General features: G+C 44.8%; 1 protein-coding gene across 1 annotated transcript in view; it reads left to right on the top strand.

The window, feature by feature from the left end:
• Positions 1 to 1,080: 1,080 nt before the first annotated feature.
• Positions 1,081 to 23,043, top strand: part of dock10 (dedicator of cytokinesis 10) — a 282,351-nt gene continuing 260,388 nt past the window's right edge. The window contains exon 1 of the mRNA XM_060905824.1: positions 1,081 to 1,463. Coding sequence (XP_060761807.1) covers positions 1,353 to 1,463 — 111 coding nt within the window. The 5' untranslated portion in view covers positions 1,081 to 1,352. The remainder of the gene's footprint in view (positions 1,464 to 23,043) is intronic.

Raw genomic sequence — 23,043 nt, 5'->3', positions numbered from 1 at the left:
GTATATAATCTAACATATTATCCAGATGTTTGGAAGTGGCTTATACAGATTTCTTTCTTTCTTTTTGCACTTATACAGATACAGTATATAAATTATTATTCAGCTGGAAGTGGCTTATACAGATTTCTTTCTTTCTTTCTTTCTTTCTTTCTTTCTTTCTTTCTTTCTTTCTTTCTTTTTGCACTTGTACAGATGCAGTATATAAATTAACATATTATCCAGCTGTTTGGAAGTGGCTTATACAGAGGTCTGTCTGTCTGTTTTTCTTTCTTTCTTTTTGCATGGGTACAGGATATAGTTGTACAATTACTGATCATGTTGATTTTTCTTTTCTAGCACTGTGATGATACAGGATATGCAGTTATAAGTTTTCCAGATGTTCAGAAGTATTTTATCGACATTCCTGTCAGTCAGTCAGTTTGGACAGTCCTTATCTCCAGTATTACTGTACATTCTAATGAGAAATAGCAGAAGGTGACTCCTACCACAATAAAGTACTTACTGAAGATGAAACTAAATACATTTGTGTTGTATGAAGAGTAAACACTCACTGAGCACTTTATTACAGTAAGAAAGACCTGTACACCGACAGTGATAGACACCATGTGACAAAGAAGTAAAGCTGTTTTGAGAGCAAAGGGCTCTGCCCAGCATCAGCATCGACTTCCTCAGAAAGGGAGTGTATGTTGCAGTGTTAACACACGATGGTGCCAAAGTAACTCTCCCTCTCTCCCTCCCCCCATAGCTGATCAGCAGCAGGGGGCGCTATATGACCATATTTTCGAAAGCAAATTTTACTAAAGCAAAAGGTGGGAAATGTTTATTCCACAGCAAGACTGTAAATTATTTTGAATTTTGTACACTGGGTTTATTTATAACGCTTTGGAAAACAAGCTTATTTCATATTAAGTCTATTTTAAACACGTGCACTGATAACACTGATGAATCTGTGTGTATCCAGAATAAACCCTTAGAATAAACACACAGTTATGAAAGAGTGGCGAGGACACAGCACACTTATCAGGGTGTTTAATTCAGTCGAGCTGAATCTCGACTGTCGTCCAGAATTTAGCTGCTGAATGAACAGAGCAGAGGAGAGGAGAGGAGAAGAGGAGAGAAGAGGAGAGGAGAAGAGGAGAGGAGAGCAGAGGAGAGGAGAGGAGAAGAGGAGAGCAGAGCCCTGCCCGCAGTGAGACAGAGAGAGAGAGAGAGAGAGAGAGAGACAGAGAGAGGCGCGCGCGCGCTGTCTGGAACAGCAGTCTGCTTTAAGGTGATTTTTTTCTTCAGGAGGGATTTTTGCTTTTGTTTCTTTTCTGACCTGAGTTCATTTGTTGGATCGCGCTGATGAACAAATGGCAGCGGAATCATCGACCCGGAGATTCACCAAGAACCTGCTGAAGCCCGGCAGCGCCGCCGAGATCCGACAAACAGCGTCCAGTGCGGTGAGGATCTCTGCTCTCACGGTAAACTGCGCTCCATCAGCACACACCGGCACACACACACCACTATACACACACACACACACACCACTATACACACACACCACTATACACACACACACACACCACTATACACACACACACCACTATACACACACCACTATACACACACACCACTATACACACACCGGCACACACACACCACTATACACACACCGGCACACACACCACTATACACACACACACACACACCACTATACATACACACCACTATACACACACACCACTATACACACACCGGCACACACACCACGATACACACACCACTATACACACACACCACTATACATACACCGGCACACACACCACTATACACACACACACACCACTATACACACACCGGCACACACACCACTATACACACACACACACACACACACACACACCACTATACACACACCGGCACACACACCACTATACATACACACCACTATACACACACACCACTATACACACACCGGCACACACACCACGATACACACACCACTATACACACACCGGCACACACACTACTATACACACACACACCACTATACACACACACACACCACTATACACACACCGGCACACACACCACTATACACACACGCCACTATACACACACCGGCACACACACTACTATACACACACACACCACTATACACACACACCACTATACACACACCGGCACACACACCACTATACACACACACACCACTATACACACACACCACTATACACACACCGGCACACACACGACTATACACATACCACTATACACACACCACTATACACACACACCAGCACACACACCACTATACACACACTGGTACACACACCACTATACACACACCACTATACACACACCGGTACACACACCACTATACACACACCACTACACACACACCACTATACACACACACACCACTATACACACACCGGTACACACACACCACTATACACACACACACCACTATACACACACCACTATACAAACACACACCACTATACACACACCACTACACACACACCACTATACACACACACACCACTGTACACACACCACTATACACAGACACCACTATACACACACACACCACTATACACACACACCACTATACACACACCGGCACACACACCACTATACACACACCGGTACACACACCACTATACACACACACCACTATACACACACCGGTACACACACCACTATACACACACCGGTACACACACCACTATACACACATCGTTACACACACCACTATACACACACACCACTATACACACACCGGCACACACACCACTATACACACACCACTATACACACACACACCACTATACACACACCGGCACACACAACACTATACACACACACACACACCACTGTACACACCACTATACACACACACCACTATACACACACCTGTACACACACCACTATACACACACACACACCACTATACACACACCGGCACACACAACACTATACACACACACACACCACTGTACACACACCGGCACACACACCACTATACACACACTACTATACACACACACCACTATACACACACTGGTACACACACCACTATACACACACCGGCACACACACCACTATACACACACCACTATACAAACACACACCACTATACACACACCACTACACACACACCACTATACACACACACACCACTGTACACACACCACTATACACAGACACCACTATACACACACACACCACTATACACACACACCACTATACACACACACCACTATACACACACCGGCACACACACCACTATACACACACCGGTACACACACCACTATACACACACACCACTATACACACACCGGTACACACACCACTATACACACACCGGTACACACACCACTATACACACATCGTTACACACACCACTATACACACACACCACTATACACACACCGGCACACACACCACTATACACACACCACTATACACACACACACCACTATACACACACCGGCACACACAACACTATACACACACACACACCACTGTACACACCACTATACACACACACCACTATACACACACCTGTACACACACCACTATACACACACACACACCACTATACACACACCGGCACACACAACACTATACACACACACACACCACTGTACACACACCGGCACACACACCACTATACACACACTACTATACACACACACCACTATACACACACTGGTACACACACCACTATACACACACCGGCACACACACCACTATACACACACACACACTGGTACACACATCACTATACACACACCGCTATACACACACCGGCACACACACCACTATACACACACCACTGTACACACACCACTGTACACACACTGGTACACACACCACTATACACACACCACTATACACACACACACACCGGTACACACATCACTATACACACACCACTATACACACCGGTACACACACACCACTATACACACACCGGTACACACACCACTGTACACACCAGTACACACACCACTATACATACACCGGTACACACACCACTATATACACACCACTATACACACACACCACTATACACACACCGGTACACACACCACTATACACACACTGGTACACACACCACTATACACAGTGGTACACACTCCATTATACACACCGGTACACGCACCACTATACACACCGGTACACACACCACTACACACACCGGTACACACACCACTATACACACACCGGTACACACACCGGTACACACACCACTATACACACACCACTATACACACACCACCATACACACCGGTACACACACCACTATACACACCAGTACACACACCACTATACACACACCACCATACACACCGGTACACACACCACTATACACACCAGTACACACACCACTATACACACACACCACCATACACAGTGGTAAACACACCCCTATACACACACCGGTACACACTCCACTATACACACTGGTACACACATGACTATACACACACCGGTACACACACCACTATACACACCGGTACACACACCACTATATGCACACGTACCCACACTGGTACACACACCACTATACACACACACCACCATACACACTGGTAAACACACCACTATACACACACTGGTACACACACCACTATACACACACCGGTACACACACCACTATACACACACCAACACCTCACTATAAACGACATTATACATACCACTATACACACCACTACTCACTCCGGTACACACACCCAGCAGCCGCCTGATTTGGCACTTTTTAATTGTCCGACAGTAACGACGTAAAAACCAGCATGACGGACTAGTGTCCGAAAGCGTTTTTTCATTTTACCAATGAGCTCACTATATAGTCCTCTATAGGGAGTAGTGAATGAGTGAGTAATTTCGAGCACAGGGAACGTTGGCAGATGTTGGTCACTTTGATTTCTGCTGTACGTATTACTTCCGTCCTACGATGTCTCGTACAAGTCTCAACAAATCTCGTTTACGGCCATTGCTTTGACATACGAACTGATATATTACATACCATATTTCAAACACTCATAACTTGCTATAGCAGCGACAAAATAGCTATCGAAAATGCATTCCTATATTTAATAAAATGAGAGAAACAGAATTTTGATGATAAAAAAATTTGCCTTCGGTTCTCCTTTAATGTGCATGAACACTGATAATTCAGTCATTTCCCTCTGCACACACAGTGGATCTCGACATGTGGATGCATTTAGTGTGTTTGCAGTGTTACCGCTGTCTGCCGCACACTGCTTCATGTCCAAGTTACACACTTCACACCATGTTTTCGGAGATGTACCGTCTTCCTTCAACTCCAAATGTTTGCTTTTAATATTTTGGCATTTTCTAACATTTTCCTCTGGACCTAGTTTGTTGATTTGTCATTTGGGATATGAATTGTCAACCTTCATTTGAAAAACCTCTCATATATTAGGACTGAAAAGGGCATCCATATTGAGTGAAATGTACATTCCAGTGTTATTATAATGCCAAACCCTTTTTAAAAGAAATGCCGTTCGTACTGTAGCCTAATTGAGTGCATCCTTAACCTCGGGGTAATGACTAGTTTTACACAGATCTCTCCTGCCCTTGATGCTTTGAGGTGGTTTGCTCGCTTGAATGTTTGCTTTGATCCTCTCACTCTCTCACTCTTTCCATCCTTCTCGGTCTCCCAGTTAAGTGGCATTGACTGGCACTTGGAGTGTTCATCTATTCCCGGTTTTATTATCGGCTTTTCAATGGAGCTGTTGGCAGAAGTGTGTCACTGTTGAATGTCTGCGTCTGTCAAACCCAAAGCTGCGTTGTTCTCACCAGCTATAGAGAACAGCACAGGGGAAAACCTTTCCTTACTTCGCTGTATGTAATAATAGTGTCATGTTCAGCGAGTAGTAGGAGGGGAAGTTTATTTATTTATTTATTTATTTATCTCATTATCTCTAGCCGCTTTATCCTTCTACAGGGTCGCAGGCAAGCTGGAGCCTATCCCAGCTGACTACGGGCGAAAGGCGGGGTACACCCTGGACAAGTCGCCAGGTCATCACAGGGCTGACACATAGACACAGACAACCATTCACACTCACATTCACATCTACGGTCAATTTAGAGTCACCAGTTAACCTAACCTGCATGTCTTTGGACTGTGGGGGAAACCGGAGCACCCGGAGGAAACCCACGCGGACACAGGGAGAACATGCAAACTCCGCACAGAAAGGCCCTCGCCGGCCCCCGGGGCTTGAACCCAGGACCTTCTTGCTGTGAGGCGACAGCGCTAACCACTACACCACCGTGCCGCCCTTTATTTATTTATTTATTTATTTATTCTATTTTCACATGTCCTTTTGAGCTTGTGTTCATGTTCATGATTGTGATGTATAACTGAACACAGAACAGTGTGAAACCTTCTGATAGCACGGATAGACTTAGACTTTCATATGCATGAGCAGCTTTCATTCCTGTAGAGATTTACAAGTGAAGGTCAAACCGCATCATCAGGGAGGATTTAAGCTTCCTCAGGCAGATCAGATTGGTGTCAGTGGGCCACCAGCGTGTTTAGGTGCGAATAAATCGCTTGTTGTGCTTGAGAATTGAGATTATATTCAAGTACTTGCTTTAATATGGTAATGTTTCTATGGTAACGGCTTACACAAAGATTTGTACGGCAGACATGTCGCGTTAAAGGGTTAATAAAAATGTCTGTAATTGTTGACTTGGTGACATTTTCTGTAAGATGTTTATTTATGCTTTTTGGAAGAAGTCTCCAGTGTCAGTGCTTTCTTTGTAGCAGTTACAGGTTTATTAACTGGTGAGGGAATGACTGTTGCTTGAAAGTGTGTGAACCGTTTAGAATTTTCTATATTTCTGCATAAATGTGACCTAAAACACCATCAGATTTTCACACAAGTCCTAAAAGTAGATAAAGAGAACCCAGTTAAACAAATGAGACAAAAATATTACACTTAGTCATTTATTTATTGAGGAAAATGATCCAATATTACATATCTGTGAATGGCAAAAGTATGTGAACCTCTAGGATTAGCAGTTAATTTGAAGGTGAAATTAGAGTCAGGTGTTTTCAATCAATGGGATGACAATCAGGTGTGAGTGGGCACCCTGTTTTATTTAAAGAACAGGGATTTATCAAAGTCTGATCTTCACAACACATGTTTGTGGAAGTGTATCATGGCACGAACAATGGAGATTTCTGAGGACCTCAGAAAAAGCGTTGTTGATGCTCATCAGGCTGGAAAAGGTTACAAAACCATCTCTAAAGAGTTTGGACTCCACCAATCCACAGTCAGACAGATTGTGTACAAATGGAGGAAATTCAAGACCATTGTTACCCTCACCAGGAGTGGTCGACCAACAAAGATCACTCCAAGAGCAAGGCGTGTAATAGTCGGCGAGGTCATAAAGGACCCCAGGGTAACTTCTAAGCAACTGAAGGACTCTCTCACATTAGCTAACGTTCATGAGTCCACCATCAGGAGAACACTGAACAACAATTGTGTGCATGGCAGGGTTGCAAGGAGAAAGCCACTGTTCTCCAAGAAGAACATTGCTGCTCATCTGCAGTTTGCAAAAGATCACGTGGACAAGCCAGAAGGCTATTGGAAAAATGTTTTGTGGACAGATGAGACCAAAATAGAAATATATGGTTCAAATGAGAAGCATTATGTTTGGAGAAAGGAAAACACTGCATTCCAGCATAAGAACCTTATCCCATCTGTGAAACATGATGGTAGTAGTATCATGATTTGGGCCTGTTTTGCTGCATCTGGGCCAGGACGGCTTGCCGTCATTGATGGAACAATGAATTCTGAATTATACCAGCCAATTCTAAAGGAAAATGTCAGGACATCTGTCCGTGAACCGAATCTCAAGAGAAGGTGTGTCAAGCAGCAAGACAACGACCCTAAGCACACAGGTCGTTCTACCAAATAATGGTTAAAGAAGAATAAAGTTCATGTTTTGGAATGGCCAAGTCAAAGTCCTGACCTTAATCCAATCAAAATGTTGTGGAAGGACCTGAAGCAAGCAGTTCATTTGAGGAAACCCACCAACATCCCAGTTGAAGCTGTTCTGTACGGAGGAATGGGCTAAAATTCCTCCAAGCTGGCGTGCAGGACTGATCAACAGTTACTAGAAATGTTTAATTGCAGTTATTGCTGTACAAGGGGGTCACACCAGATACTGAAAGTAAAGGTTCACATACTTTTGCCACTCACAGATATGTAATATTGGGTCATTTTCCTCAGTAAATAAATGACCAAGTATAATATTTTTGTCTCATTTGTTTATCTGGGTTCTCTTTATCTACTTTTAGGACTTGTGTGAAAATCTGATTATGTTTTAGGTCATATTTATGCAGAAACATAGAAAATTCTAAAGGGTTCACAAACTTTCAAGCACCACTCTATAACAAGAAGTAAGGTGTTTCTCAGACATTCCACAACATGACACGTAACTGTACATGGATAAAGAGTACAATATGCCATCCTTTAATAAAAATAAATGGGCAAATTGCTGTGGTATACAGTGAATTACAATGAATATGTGTTTTATAGGAAAATAATCAACAGAACCGTTACTTAATTGATAACTCAGGAATAAGTCTCAAATTTGACAGCAGCTTTTTTCCTCAGGAAATTATCGGAGGGTTTTTTTTGTTGTTGTTCGCAGAATTAAAGATTTAAATAATATTGGCTGGCTTTGAGTGGTATATCAGATATGATGAGTTTATTTCATAAAATAATGTACAAAATGCAAGAATAGTGTACATTAAAATACATGAATAGCACAAAGTGTAAAGACTTGTTTTCATTGTGGTCCATGTACATCAAGTGCCAAAAAAGGGGGCTATAAATAAAAGAGGGGAGTAAGAAAAAAAGTGTCTAGGAGGTATACAAAATAAAATAAAACACAATAAAATAAAATAAAATAAAATAAAATATGACATGAACTAGAAGGTCCGTGTGGGTTTCCTCCGGGTGCTCCGGTTTCCCCCACAGTCCAAAGACATGCAGGTTAGGTTAACTGGTGACTCTAAATTGACCGTAGGTGTGAATGTGAGTGTGAATGGTTGTCTGTGTCTATGCCCATGTTTACATTAGACCGTATCAGCGGATCATCAGATTAACGTTTTTAAAACAATTAGTGTGCACACAGCAACACCAATACACGATTTGCGTGCACACAGCAATACCAATACACGGATACGCTCGGCTCCGCAGGCATCCTGCGCTCCAAATCACTCCGCCCTGAACAGCGAGTGCCCTCTGGAGGGTGCGCACTCCGGCCCTGCGCAGCTCACAGAGCACGCGAGTGAAGTGAACAAGATGTGATTCAGGACTGAGCCGCTGTGTGTGTGATCCCAGCGCATATCACTTACCACTTGCAAGTGGAAGGATGGCAAGCCTAAAGACAATCATAACTACACAATGGGCAGTATTTGCATCAGTATTTGCAGTATTTTCATACTTTTATACTCTTTAATGAAAGGTGATACAAGGCGGAAGTCCGCGCCGTTTTTCAGCAGTCGCGTCACATGACCAACGCCAGCGAATCAGGAAGGTGGATGTCACAGTGACGTTGTCCAATGAGACGCCAGCTAGAGCTCAGCACAGCGTATCCGCGTATTCTGAATGTTTACATAGCACCGGAGCTGACACGATCTGGATTGAATACGTGGACGCTGGCGGATTCCCGTTTCCCGGCGTTTCCAGGCGGTTTAATGTAAACGGACAGTGCATCCGCGAAGAAAACGAGACAGATACGGTCTAATGTAAACGTAGCCTATGTGTCAGCCCTGTGATGACCTGGCGACTTGTCCAGGGTGTACCCCGCCTTTCACCCGTAGTCAGCTGGGATAGGCTCCAGCTTGCCTGCGACCCTGTAGAACAGGATGAAGTGGCTAGAGATAATGAGATTATTATTATTATTATTATTATTATTATTATTATTCATACACCTTCAGTGGAACAATTATAGATTTGACAGACAGTTACGAACGGGGGGTTTACTTACCAATATCCAATGTGCTTGCTAGTGCAGAAGTTTACATGTAATATGTATCTTATGGCATTTTCAGTTCACTGTGATAATTTACTGCCGGCACTGCCAGCAAACAAAGAAATGCTTCTGCGCATGTGCAACACTGGATATTCGCATCAGCTCTGATGGTCTTGACAACTATGCAATGTCGTAAACCATATTCAACGCTCATTCTCCATTGGGTAGATTGACGTAATACACGTAGTATTAGCGATATGCTAACAGTACTGCATGCTATCAAACCAAATGAATGGAATCTGCTAGAAAGGAATAGATCACATGTTTTTATTCCCTCGAAAAAGTGTCCTGTATGTATAATAATCTAGATTATTTTTGCCTAGTATCTGAAATGGTTGATAAATACTCCAACTTGTAGATAGACATGTAACAATTCACCCAATTCATGATTTGATTCATGTTAGGTTCACAATTTGATTTTCCCCACCCACAATATTTAGAAAATTTTATTACCAAAAAAATGCAACATTTATTTTCCTATTATTTATCAACTTGAATATAATTTTGCTAAATTAAAAAAAGTTTCATTTTCTTTATAAAAATGTATAAACATTTGTACTACATCTATTTGTTTCTCTTTAGTTTTCAGCAGTCTGTAAAAAGAGAGTACTTATTTCTTGTTAATTCTGTTCATAGAGTCAGTAGCAGAATAATCCTTTCCCATATAAGATCTGGGGTTTTTTTTGTGTGTGTGTTTGCTGCATTAGAGCTGTGTTACTTCCACCTACGGTGAAGTGGAGTGCATTCCTGCTATTTAAATAATATTGTCTGGCTTTTTTTTCATGGTATATCAGATATATTCCATTCAGCTAGCATGAGATTGAACGAATCGAAGACGAGTTCAGTATCATGCTAGCTGAATGGAATATATCTGCTATACCATGAAAAAAAGCCAGTCAATATTATTAATTATAATAATAATGCATGAATCGGGATGTAGGGACATACCAACTCAGCCATATGTGGGATCAGCTGATTTCTAGGTCATGTGCACCATCTGGCGGTGGCCAGAGACACCAATGCGTTAGATGTGGTCAAGATGTCAGCTAAGAAACGTCATAAGTAAGTGAAAATTTCTTCAGCTGTGCATAATAAGAATTTTCTTAAGATTAGTAATTAACCAATTGGATGAAACTTTTTGAATTATTATTATTATTATTATTATTATTATTATTATTATTATAATACACTCTCTTCATATCAGCATTCTCGAAGGCCAGCGTTAGCTTACCTGCGACTTGGTGCTGTTAGAGCAGCAGTCCAGTTACCTTCCAGCCAGTGTAGCATTCAGCAGTGGTGTTAGCGAAGGCCAACGCTAGCACAGTCAAGCCAGTGCTACTGAGACCTACTAGCACAGGCTAACAACTGAGAATCTAAGATTTCTATCTCCGGACTCTTCTTCCACGCACGCTCACCACAGTATTTTTCATTCATACTTAAGTATTCATTTCCCTGTGAAATTTACTTAGTTACTTTTAAAATCAACATCGACAGCTACACACAACGGAGCGATCTGGCAGCCAAAATTCTTTCAAAATCTTCTGTTTTTAACGACGCAAACCTGGCGGCCATGTTTGTTTACACATTGTCACAGTCGCTTGCTATCGTGGAAGTTTTACATCTCCGACGTGTGACGTCATGTTGTCTTGACAACGTGCAATATTGTAACGATATTGCACGCTCATTCTCCATTGGGTAGAGTGACATAATACACGTAGGATAAGCGATATGCTAACGATATTGCATACTATCAAACCAAATGAATGAAACCCGCTAGAAGGGAATAGAACACACGTTTTTATTCCATGGAAAAAGTGTCCTGTATATATAATCATGTACTGTACGGTATTGCACCCTCCACTGTCTAAACAACATAATGACACTTAGGAAAACCGAAGAGATTACACAGTGTGGTAATAATCGCGATTTATTTTTTATTCCATAGATTCAAATCGCCGTACACGATGTGTATCGTGATTTATCGTTGCATGATATATCATGACATGCCTACTTGTAGGACGTCTTGTCTGATGGTATTCGCTTAAATATTTGCTTATACTTAGTCAAACTATAAATTCTCCAGAACAACCATAAAATAGTTTTTGAACTGGTGTTTAACCGTGTTGACAGTAAGAAATATGATTTCACTGAAGAAATCTCTGTTTGATTATGTGGCTGCTTGTGTAAAATGTGATGTCCTGCATCCATTAAATTGATTCGCGTCTTTGTAAAGAGAGCGCATATTATTGAGCAGTCGAAAACATGTCAGAGATTTATGAGAGGCACGTCATTTAGGAATACAAGACATTTTCTGGTTTCCGCTTTTCCTTGGACAGCGTCAGTGGTTAGTGCGAGTCTGAATGAGTCTCCCACTGACCTGAAGCCTGGACACAGTCAGATCCGTCAACATGATGTGTTGGGTTAAAGCCCGCTTCCACAGGGTGCAAGTGTGTGTTTGTGTTTAAGTGCCAGCCAGTGGCTTTTATTTACCTCTTCTCAATCATCGTTTCCACGTGTAACCAACCGAACATCCTCTCTCTATGCCCAGGCTTTGAATTTTCTGGAATGTTCTTCAGACCTTCAATCAGAGTAAATGGAGAAAAGTCATTTTGCAGATGTACCATCGAATAGAGAAACTAACTTGTGTGTGTGTGTGTGTGTGTGTGATAACGGTAACCCCTCCACCCAGCATATTTATGAGTGAACAGAGGTTGTGATCTGAATATTAATGCAGACATGAGGCAGTGAGCCATGAAAATCATGGCCATGTGAGCAGCCTCAAAATCGTCTCCTTCTTCCTTTACTTCGCCTTTATAGCTGTGTAAGAAAGTCTTTTTTTGAGTATTTCTTTTCAGCCTTGGGTTTAAACGCGTGCATGTATGTTTCCTTACTGTCTTTAGCATTTACTAGTTCTCTAGTGCTCTCAAAATACAAAGAAAGATGCTTTTAGATACACAGAAAATGCGTCTCACTCACAGGAGTGTGCTACATTTTGTGCCCTTTTCTGGCCAAAAGATTCAGGATCTTGAAGGTTGAAGTCTGATTTGCTTTCTATACATCCGTGCGCTGACCTTGGCCTAGTGGTTAGCGTGTCCGCGTCTCGACCGGGAGATCAGGAGGTCTGCTCGCAGTCAGGTCATACCAAAGACCATCATAAAAATGGTACCTACTACCATCTGGCAAGGCATGCTGCAATACAAATGTGAGCCGGGAAGTCAAACTTTTGTGGTTACCAGAGGACTAGCCTCCCCATTGTAACTTGAGCTGTATAGGCGAGAGGCCGAGGGCTATCGAAACGGAGATCAGTGCCGCACCCATACGCCTTACGAGTTGGTTAGTACTGGGACAGGAGACTGCCTGGGAAGACCAGATCCTGGTGTGAGAGGGACTTTGACTTTGACATCCGTGCACTTGGTTTCTAATGACGGGGAAAAAAAACAACTTAAAATATCCTAGGACATTAAAAAATGTTTGCGAAATTTTGTAAACATATTGAAGAATTTTGCTTGAAGCAGGTTGTGGTGAGGAAACACTATTCTCGCATGTTTGCTAATAGGCTATAGGTTGTATTCAGTCATGTGACCTTTGCTTACGAGTTTACTTCCAGTGAATGAAGTGGTGGTCAGGCAAACCAATTTGGCTGCCATTATGTGAAGTGCTAGTGAAACCATCTCTGACTATTTTCATAGTTTAGAGGCCAATGCATGGTCAAGATACCTTCAGAAAGTTGCTCTTTGCAATGGGATAGATCTTTACACGTTAACAAAGAAGTTGGAAAATGAGCCATCCGTTGGGTTCCCCGACACCTCAAACTACCTGGTGCTGCAGACATCGTTCTACACGGACAGACAGATGAAAACCTGGAAGAGCATGGAGGTGTACAACTTTTTATATATGGCTAGGTTAAAGATCTGGGGATCAGGACACTACAAGATAAATCCTGTATCGTTTATTCCCGGGTAAGTCGGCATTTTTGGGCTTTTTGTACACGTCTTTGCGATGGTTGCTAGGACGCTACAAGTTTTAGTATCGGGTGTAAACAAACCACAGCCGCTTGATTCTCAGTCCTCCATGCTCTTCTCTCCAGGTAAATCATTCACAAAGATCCACAGAAACCCCTTTAAAGACCTGGGCATTGGTGAAACAGGACGGAGAAGTTATCATGACTCACTGTAACTGCATGGCCGGGGAAGCAGTTGAGTGTTGTTAACTTGTGAGCTCTGGGCCCTGTACTACGAAGCGGGTTTTCTGGCTTACCAGGGTAACTTCGAGAGTAACTTGATCACATGCAGCGTAACTTCCCGATTAACCCATACTACGAAAGTTGGCTATGTTCAAACCGAGGTATGCTGCCATGGCAATTTACGCTGCATCTCAAACCTGCTCGTCTCAGGTTATGTTCTTGGTTAACCCAAGGTTTCCGATTAACCACACCCTTTTTAAACACCACCTCTCCACCGACATTTCCTCTAGAGACAATGCCAGCGTACCTGGATGACCCGTGCGATATCGGAGCGCAGATTAGAGATGGGATTTTTGGCTCTTTGATGGGATCCACATCTTTGTGATCCGTTCTTTGAAAAGAGCCGTTCAAAAGACTGGCTCATTTGGCTCTTTTTAAATATTTATTCAGTTTTAAGAAGACAGCGTCTAAAGAAGCCAGATCCCTCTGCTTAGACAGTGACATCAATATTTCTGGACATACCTTTTATATAAAGCAACCTAGACTTACATTATTGTAACCCCTAAACGCTCATAAATAACCATTAAAAAACAACGAGGGCTTCAATGAATGTCCATGCAGAACGGCTTTTCTGTAAAAAAAAAAAAAAGAACCCACTCAAGAACATAGTTACCAAGAACGCAAGAATATTTTATAGAAAAACACTTGTTTTACAAAAATATTTAAGTCTGAGATACAAAATAGATACAACTACAATAAATATAACACAAGAACTAGTTATCACACAAGAACATTTTAATAGAAAAAAACAAACTTTCTATATTAAAAATATTGAAATTGTAACAAAAATAGATACAACTAAACAGTCAGATAAATAGATAAAGTTATAACAAGAACACAAGATTATTTTAATAGGAAAAAACAAACTATTAATGCAAAAATATATATTATTATTAGAAAAATAGATACAACTAGACAAACAGATAAATAAATAAAATACACAAAAATAGAACAAACAAAATGACGATAGAATAAATTAAATGAACGTCCGTGCAAAGTAGTTTTCCCACAATATTATCATTAATATCACACAACAACAATATAAACTATATACAAAACAATTTGAACTATTAGGCAAACAGATAAAACTTGAATAAATAAAAGGCAAATGAATGCTTGCTTGCACACGCACACACACACACACACACACACGCACCATTATGAATGATGTTTTTATATTTCATTTTCACCTGTTGCCAGGTGCGTTTGGCACTGCTGTTACCTCTGAAATGTTCACAGGACCGACACCGACTTAGTCAAAGGGACTGAACAGTCAGTCATCCTAATTCATGTGACTCTGTGCACATATCAGCTTATGTAGGCTACTCCATGAATTTACCATGCCAAATTTTATTCAGGATTTTTTGGACATTAAACAAGCTATATATGACTGGGGCCACGTCGAAGGACCATTTTCTGTGACTTGTGATTGATCATGAAGCTTTCTCTCATCCTATACTTCTGTTCTGGAACATGTAGAAGGGAGAATGTACTTACGCATTTATCCGATCGGCAATTCGTTCCCAGCATGCTTGCCGCTCCTTATTGGCAGCCGCTGTGTTAGATTTTGCTCTTAATCTTGTTTTGAACTCCTCGTAGCTTTGCATTATGACAGCGCATTCTTCCTCCGTGAAGTACGGCGACCGTGCCATTGTGAACAGTGGTGATTTGCGCCGATAACCTCCCCTTTAACGTGAACGCGCATTAACCCTGATTAGGTTAACACAGGTTCAACAAATCAACTTCATAACTGGCGTCGTAGTACCGTTTAACCCCAAACAAGATAACCAGGTTTTGTCAACCCCGGTTTAGCGGGGGAACCCTGGGTTACTTCTGGGTAGGTTGACCTCCGTTCGTAGTACAGGGCCCTGCTTTTGTCTTTCCGTGGATTGTCTCGATTATCTTATCTATCTAGTTCAGTGTAGGAGCCCAATCTACATCATCGTCCTTGTAAAGATTACTGGGTCGTCCTGATCAATAAAGTGAAAAAATACGCATTGGTTTACAATATGGTGACCATGATCAAACAGTAAACAAAAACACATCTGAGGACTGAAGCATCTCCTGAAGTTCAAAGCATCATGAAATAACAGAAAATGGTGAGAAAAGTGATTTGTGAATCCAAACAAAATAAATCAGAGGAATTTATAAACCTTTCATGAAGTGATCACTGCAAACCCGAGTGTTCTTCGACTCGGCTCCCGTCCATCGTAGTGAAAGGTTCAAGAGCCACCTTTCTTGTTATCTTTTGGTAAAATCCTTTGCTCTTTCACCCTTTTTCACTTCACAGAGAACCCGGAAGAAACTTGTATCAGTTTCACTCTTTGTTCGATTTGAACAGCTCAAAACAACACAAGCGTAGGGTATTTTAACGACCAGCAAGGCATCCCAGTGATAGTAATGCTTTCTGAACAGTGAGCTTAGCTGATGTGAGCTCACCATTTCATGTCTTGCATATCTAATGAGGCAGATGTGACGTCGGATGCAACCCACCTTGACTGTTGGGAAAGGTCTATGATTGGTCATCGACCATTTCAATGGAATTGTTTCTTGCTGTGGGCAGCACGGTGGTGTAGTGGTTAGCACTGTTGCCTCACAGCAAGAAGGTTGTGGGTTTGAGCCCAGTGGCCGACAGGGGCCTTTCTGTGTGGAGTTTGCATGTTCTCCCCGTGTCTGCATGGGTTTTCTCCGGGTGCTCCGGTTTCCCCCACAGTCCAAAGACATGCAGGTTAGCTTAACTGGTGGCCCTAAATTGACCATAGTAATGGTTGTTTGTCTCTATGTGTCAGCCCTGCAATGAGCTGGTGACTTGTCCACGGTGTATCCCGCCTCTCGCCCATAGTCAGCTGGGATAGGCTCCAGCTTGCCCGCGACCCTGCACAGGATAAGCTGTTACAGATAATGGATGGATGGATGGATGGATGGATGGATGGAGCTACATTTCTCCTGGACAAATGACATGATAATTCATCTAATAAACTGGTAAACAGTTTGGAATAATGGTTATGGGACCTAATTAGCAAATTATTTATATCTATCGCCAAGTTTGTCTTAACTATCTAAGTACCGTAGAATGAGATGAATAGTGCTTGTGTTAGGACTAGGACTGTTTTGGCCTCTAGAGGCCGCTGTTATTTCCTTTTCATGTCGTGTTTATTTTGGCCTCTAGAGGCCGCCACTGTTCCTGTGTCTTGTGTTTGTGTTAATTGCCTAATTATCTTCACCTGTGTCCTTAATTAGTTTGTCTATTTATACCCCTGAGTTCAGTCCTCTTGTCACGGAGTCTTTGTGCTGTTATGTTTATCTCCAGTTTCCTTTGTACTGTGTTTTTTGATCTTCTTAGCTTTTGAATTTTTGCACTTTGCTTTTCTTTTGGATTATACTCTTTGGTTTTTTTTGTCTTTTGTTTTGCCCTGTATATAGTGTATATAGTTTAAATAAACCTTTTGATTCTTTTTCTACTTCCGCCTCACGCCTCTGCATTTGAGTCATCCCCCTGGTGGCCTAGTGGGGGTTTGCTGGATTATCACACCAACGAACCAGGTTCGAATCCCAGCAAAACCCTAACAGAAAGACTCCGTCATGACCGACTCAGCAGAGGCTGCTTCAACTGTCTACCCGGCCAACCTTCAGGGCAACCTTATGGCAGCTTTGACACGCTTCGGAGCGACCATGGACGCTCATGGACGTACGCTCACCAGCCAACGTGAGGCCCTCGCTCGCCACGAGGAACTGCTTCAGCAAATTGGGAAAACCCTGGCACAGCTGACATCTCTGCCTGCATCTCCTGCTCCTGATCCAGTTCCTGCTCCTGATCCAGCTCCCACTCCTGCTCCAGTGCCTCCTGCAATGCTGCCTTCTTCACCTCGCGAACCCAGCCTTCCTGCACCACAGAGGTATGACGGCAAGCACAGTGAGTGCCAAGAGTTCCTTACCCAGTGTCAACTCACCTTTGAGCTTCAGCCTACCACCTACACTACGGATCGCCGCAAGATTGCCTTTGTGATCACCTTATTAGCTGGTAAGGCGCGAGCCTGGGCTACTGCTATCTGGCAAAGACAGGGACCTGAGTGCTTTGATTTCCAGCTGTTTTCTGAAGAGATGCTTCGGGTCTTCGATCAGGCAGACATCAGTACCGACGCAGCCCGAAAGCTCATGTCCATCCGGCAAGGAGGAAGCGTCGCAGATTACGCCATCTCGTTCCGAACACTCGCAGCAGTAAGTGGGTGGAACGAGACTGCCCTGGTGTCAGCCTTCCACCATGGTCTGTCTGACCCCATCAAGGACGGTCTGGCCTCTATTGGATGCCCAAGTGACCTCGAAACCCTCATCTCACATGCTATTCGTCTGGACAACAGGATGAGAGAACGCCACCAAGCCTTGAGCCCCCCCAGCCTCCCTACCTCTACCTGGAGACCGTCTACCTCCTTCAGTGACTGTCCAGAACCCATGCAAGTGGGTCGTACTCGCCTCTCCGCATCTGAGAGGGAGCGCAGAAGGAGGGACAAGTGCTGCATCTACTGTGGCAAGCCTGGTCACTTCCGAGCATCATGTCCCGAACTCTTGGGAAAAGGACCGCCCCGTCCAGCCGAGGGAGGGTTGTGACAGGGCCTACCCTCTCTCCCGGACTCCCTGGCCAAGGAATCTACATCCCGGTCTCCATCTCCTGGGGTGAGTCTGTCCACTCTTGTCAAGCTTTGATAGACTCAGGGGCGGCTGGGAACTTTATGGATATTCACTTCGCCCAAAGCATCAATATACCTACTGCACCTCTTGAAGTCCCTCTGTCTGTGTCTGCCCTCGATGGCCAAGCGTTAGGTGATGGAAGAGTCACCCAAGTTACTTCTCCAGTTTTCCTCCAGTCTCAAGGTCACAAGGAAGAAATATCCCTGCACCTGATTCCTTCACCTGAGTTCCCAGTTATTCTAGGCCTTCCTTGGCTTACTCGCCACAACCCTCGCATAGACTGGGTAACAAGCCAGGTTGTGGAATGGGGCCCTGCATGCCATGCCTCTTGTCTGCTCTCTAGCTCTCCTGTGTCTCCTGCCGAGCCCCCTGATCTCACCGAGTTATCTCAAGTTCCCACAGAGTACTGGGATCTCAAGGAGGTATTCAGCAAGAGCAGGGCCGCCGTTCTTCCTCCGCACCGGGCCTACGACTGTGCCATCGACTTGCTCCCTGGGACTACCCCTCCTCGTGGCAGACTGTTTTCACTCTCTCAGCCAGAACGCAAGGCCATGGAGGAATACCTCAAAGATGCCCTGGTCTCTGGGTTTATTCGACCCTCCACTTCACCTGCTGGAGCTGGCTTCTTCTTTGTCGGCAAGAAGGATGGGGGGCTCCGACCATGTATTGATTACAGGGGCCTGAATAAGATCACTGTGCGCAACCGATATCCCCTTCCGCTGATGTCCACAGCTTTCGACCTGCTCCAAGGCGCCACCGTCTTCACCAAGTTGGACCTACGGAACGCATACCACCTCATCCGTATCCGACAGGGAGACGAGTGGAAGACTGCCTTTAACACCCCGTCTGGGCACTACGAATACCAGGTGATGCCCTTCGGACTCACCAACGCACCAGCTGTTTTTCAGGCCCTAATCAACGACGTCTTAAGGGACATGATTAACCTATACGTTTTTGTCTACCTCGACGACATCCTTATCTTTTCCAAGACCGTGCAGGAGCACCGCCACCATGTCCGCCAGGTTCTCCAGAGGCTGCTACAGAACAATCTGTTCGCCAAGGCCCAGAAATGCGAATTTCATGTTCCCGAGGTCTCCTTTCTGGGATTTATTGTACGGACAGGCCAACTCCAAATGGACCCTGCCAAGACCCTGGCCGTCCGGGATTGGCCTACTCCCAAGTCCGTTAAGGAGGTTCAGCGGTTCTTAGGATTCGCTAACTTCTACCGCAAGTTCATCAGGAACTTCAGTTCTGTGGCAGCACCCATGTCAGACCTCACCAAAGGGACAGGTGGATCTTATGGCTGGTCTCCTCAGGCAGAAAAGGCGTTCAAAGACCTCAAGGACCGCTTCTGCACGGCACCCATTCTGGTTCTCCCGGACACCTCCCAACCATTCATCGTGGAGGTGGACGCCTCGGACAGTGGTGTCGGCGCGGTGCTCTCTCAACGTTCGGAAGGAAAGCTGCACCCCTGCGCTTACTTCTCCCACCGCCTGAGTCCTGCTGAGTCCCGGTACGATGTGGGGGATCGAGAACTGCTAGCGGTCAAACTGGCCCTTGAGGAGTGGAGGCACTGGCTGGAGGGAGCACAACATCCATTCCTGGTTTGGACTGACCACAAGAACCTGGAGTACCTCCAGCAAGCCAAGAGACTGAACCCTCGACAGGCTAGGTGGGCCCTGTTTTTCAGTCGGTTTGACTTCACCCTCTCATACCGCCCCGGCTCCAAGAACACCAAACCTGACGCACTGTCCAGACTGTTCTCTGCCACTAACAGGGAGAATGAAGTCGGGCCTATTATCCCTGTGTCCCGGATTGTGGCCCCTGTCCGCTGGGGTATTGAGGAGGCTGTCCGACGAGCCCAACGCCAGGACCCCGGTCCTGGGACGGGGCCACCAGGCCTCTTGTACGTCCCACATCAAGCCCGGGCCAAGGTTCTCCAGTGGGGTCACTCTTCCCCTCTCACCGCCCACCCGGGAGCTCGGAGGACCCTGGACTTCCTGAAAAGACGCTTCTGGTGGCCTAACATGGAGAAGGAAGTAAGGTCATTTGTCCTGTCCTGTGAGGTTTGCACCAGAACCAAGAACCCACGACAGCGTCCCCAGGGTCTCCTGCATCCTCTGACCATTCCCCGGCGTCCCTGGTCCCACGTGGCAGTCGACTTTATCACGGGTCTCCCTGAGTCACAAGGTAACACGGTCATTTTGGTCTTAGTTGACAGATTCTCCAAGGCCTGCCGCTTCATACCACTGTGCAAACTCCCCTCTGCTCTTGAAACTGCGAAACTTTTGTTTAATCATGTCTTCCGAGTCTTTGGTCTTCCACAGGACATCGTCTCAGACCGAGGGCCCCAGTTCTCCTCCCGAGTGTGGCACGGGTTCTGCAAGGTCATCGGAGCCACTGCCAGCCTCTCCTCTGGGTTTCACCCACAGTCCAATGGTCAGACGGAGAGGCTCAACCAGGACCTGGAAACCACCCTGCGAGGCCTGGCTATGGATAACCCGACATCGTGGAGCACCTGGCTGCCATGGGCGGAGTACGCCCACAACACCCTGCAGTCATCGGCCACCAAGCTGTCGCCATTCCAGTGCCAATTCGGGTTCCAGCCACCTCTGTTCCCGGACCAGGAGGAGGACGCGGGGGTGCCCTCGGTCAACCAATATGTGAGACGGTGTCGCAAGACCTGGAGCAAGGTCAGGAAGACCCTCATACAGACCTCCAGAACCAACCAGACTCAGGCCAACCGCCATAGAAGACCTGCACACGCTTTCCGCCCTGGGCAGCGTGTTTGGCTGTCCACTAAGGACCTTCCACTGCGGGTGGAGAACCGCAAGCTTGCTCCTCGCTACATTGGCCCCTTCAAGGTGGTGCGCAGGGTGAACCCTGTCTCCTACCGGCTCCAGTTGCCCCGGACTCTGAGGATCAACCCCACTTTCCATGTTTCCCTGTTACGGCCCGTACTGACGTCTACGTATGCCCCTGCCCCTAGGAACCCCCCACCCCCCCGCATCTTCCAGGGGCAGACTGTGTTCACTGTGAATCGCCTGCTTGACTCCCGCCGGGTCCGCGGCGGGTTGCAATATCTGGTGGACTGGGAGGGCTATGGTCCTGAGGAGCGCTGCTGGGTTCCTGCTCGGGATGTCCTTGATAAAGAACTATGTCGGGACTTCCATTCGGCCCATCCGGATCGCCCTGGGAACGTCAGGAGACGCTCCTAGAGGGGGGGGTCCTGTTAGGACTAGGACTGTTTTGGCCTCTAGAGGCCGCTGTTATTTCCTTTTCATGTCGTGTTTATTTTGGCCTCTAGAGGCCGCCACTGTTCCTGTGTCTTGTGTTTGTGTTAATTGCCTAATTATCTTCACCTGTGTCCTTAATTAGTTTGTCTATTTATACCCCTGAGTTCAGTCCTCTTGTCACGGAGTCTTTGTGCTGTTATGTTTATCTCCAGTTTCCTTTGTACTGTGTTTTTTGATCTTCTTAGCTTTTGAATTTTTGCACTTTGCTTTTCTTTTGGATTATACTCTTTGGTTTTTTTTTGTCTTTTGTTTTGCCCTGTATATAGTGTATATAGTTTAAATAAACCTTTTGATTCTTTTTCTACTTCCGCCTCACGCCTCTGCATTTGAGTCATCCCCCTGGTGGCCTAGTGGGGGTTTGCTGGATTATCACACCAACGAACCAGGTTCGAATCCCAGCAAAACCCTAACAGCTTGCAAGCTAGTCAACCACATTGGCTTAGGAAAGGTAAGTAGCCAAGTAGAATCAGGCAATATACTGTATCTGCTAACTAATTACCATAACTGTGTGATGTGGGACTTTGTGTAGATGGACATGGATGGGATCTGTAGTCAAGTAGTAGTAGTACATGCTTCTAATCCACCCTAAATCTTACCATATTGTAACTTTTGATCATAAATGTTCATTCTGAGTCTTTGCTGTTGAAGAAAACATGCATGGAGATTTCAGACAGAAATATAACATGCATTACCCCTACCATGTGCGGTGGTGACACCACTCGACTGTGCCTGCCCACTTT

This window comes from Neoarius graeffei, chromosome 23 (assembly GCF_027579695.1).
Source record: "Neoarius graeffei isolate fNeoGra1 chromosome 23, fNeoGra1.pri, whole genome shotgun sequence".
In the NCBI taxonomy this organism is placed as follows: domain Eukaryota; kingdom Metazoa; phylum Chordata; class Actinopteri; order Siluriformes; family Ariidae; genus Neoarius; species Neoarius graeffei.
This window is presented reverse-complemented; position numbering and strand designations above follow the sequence as displayed.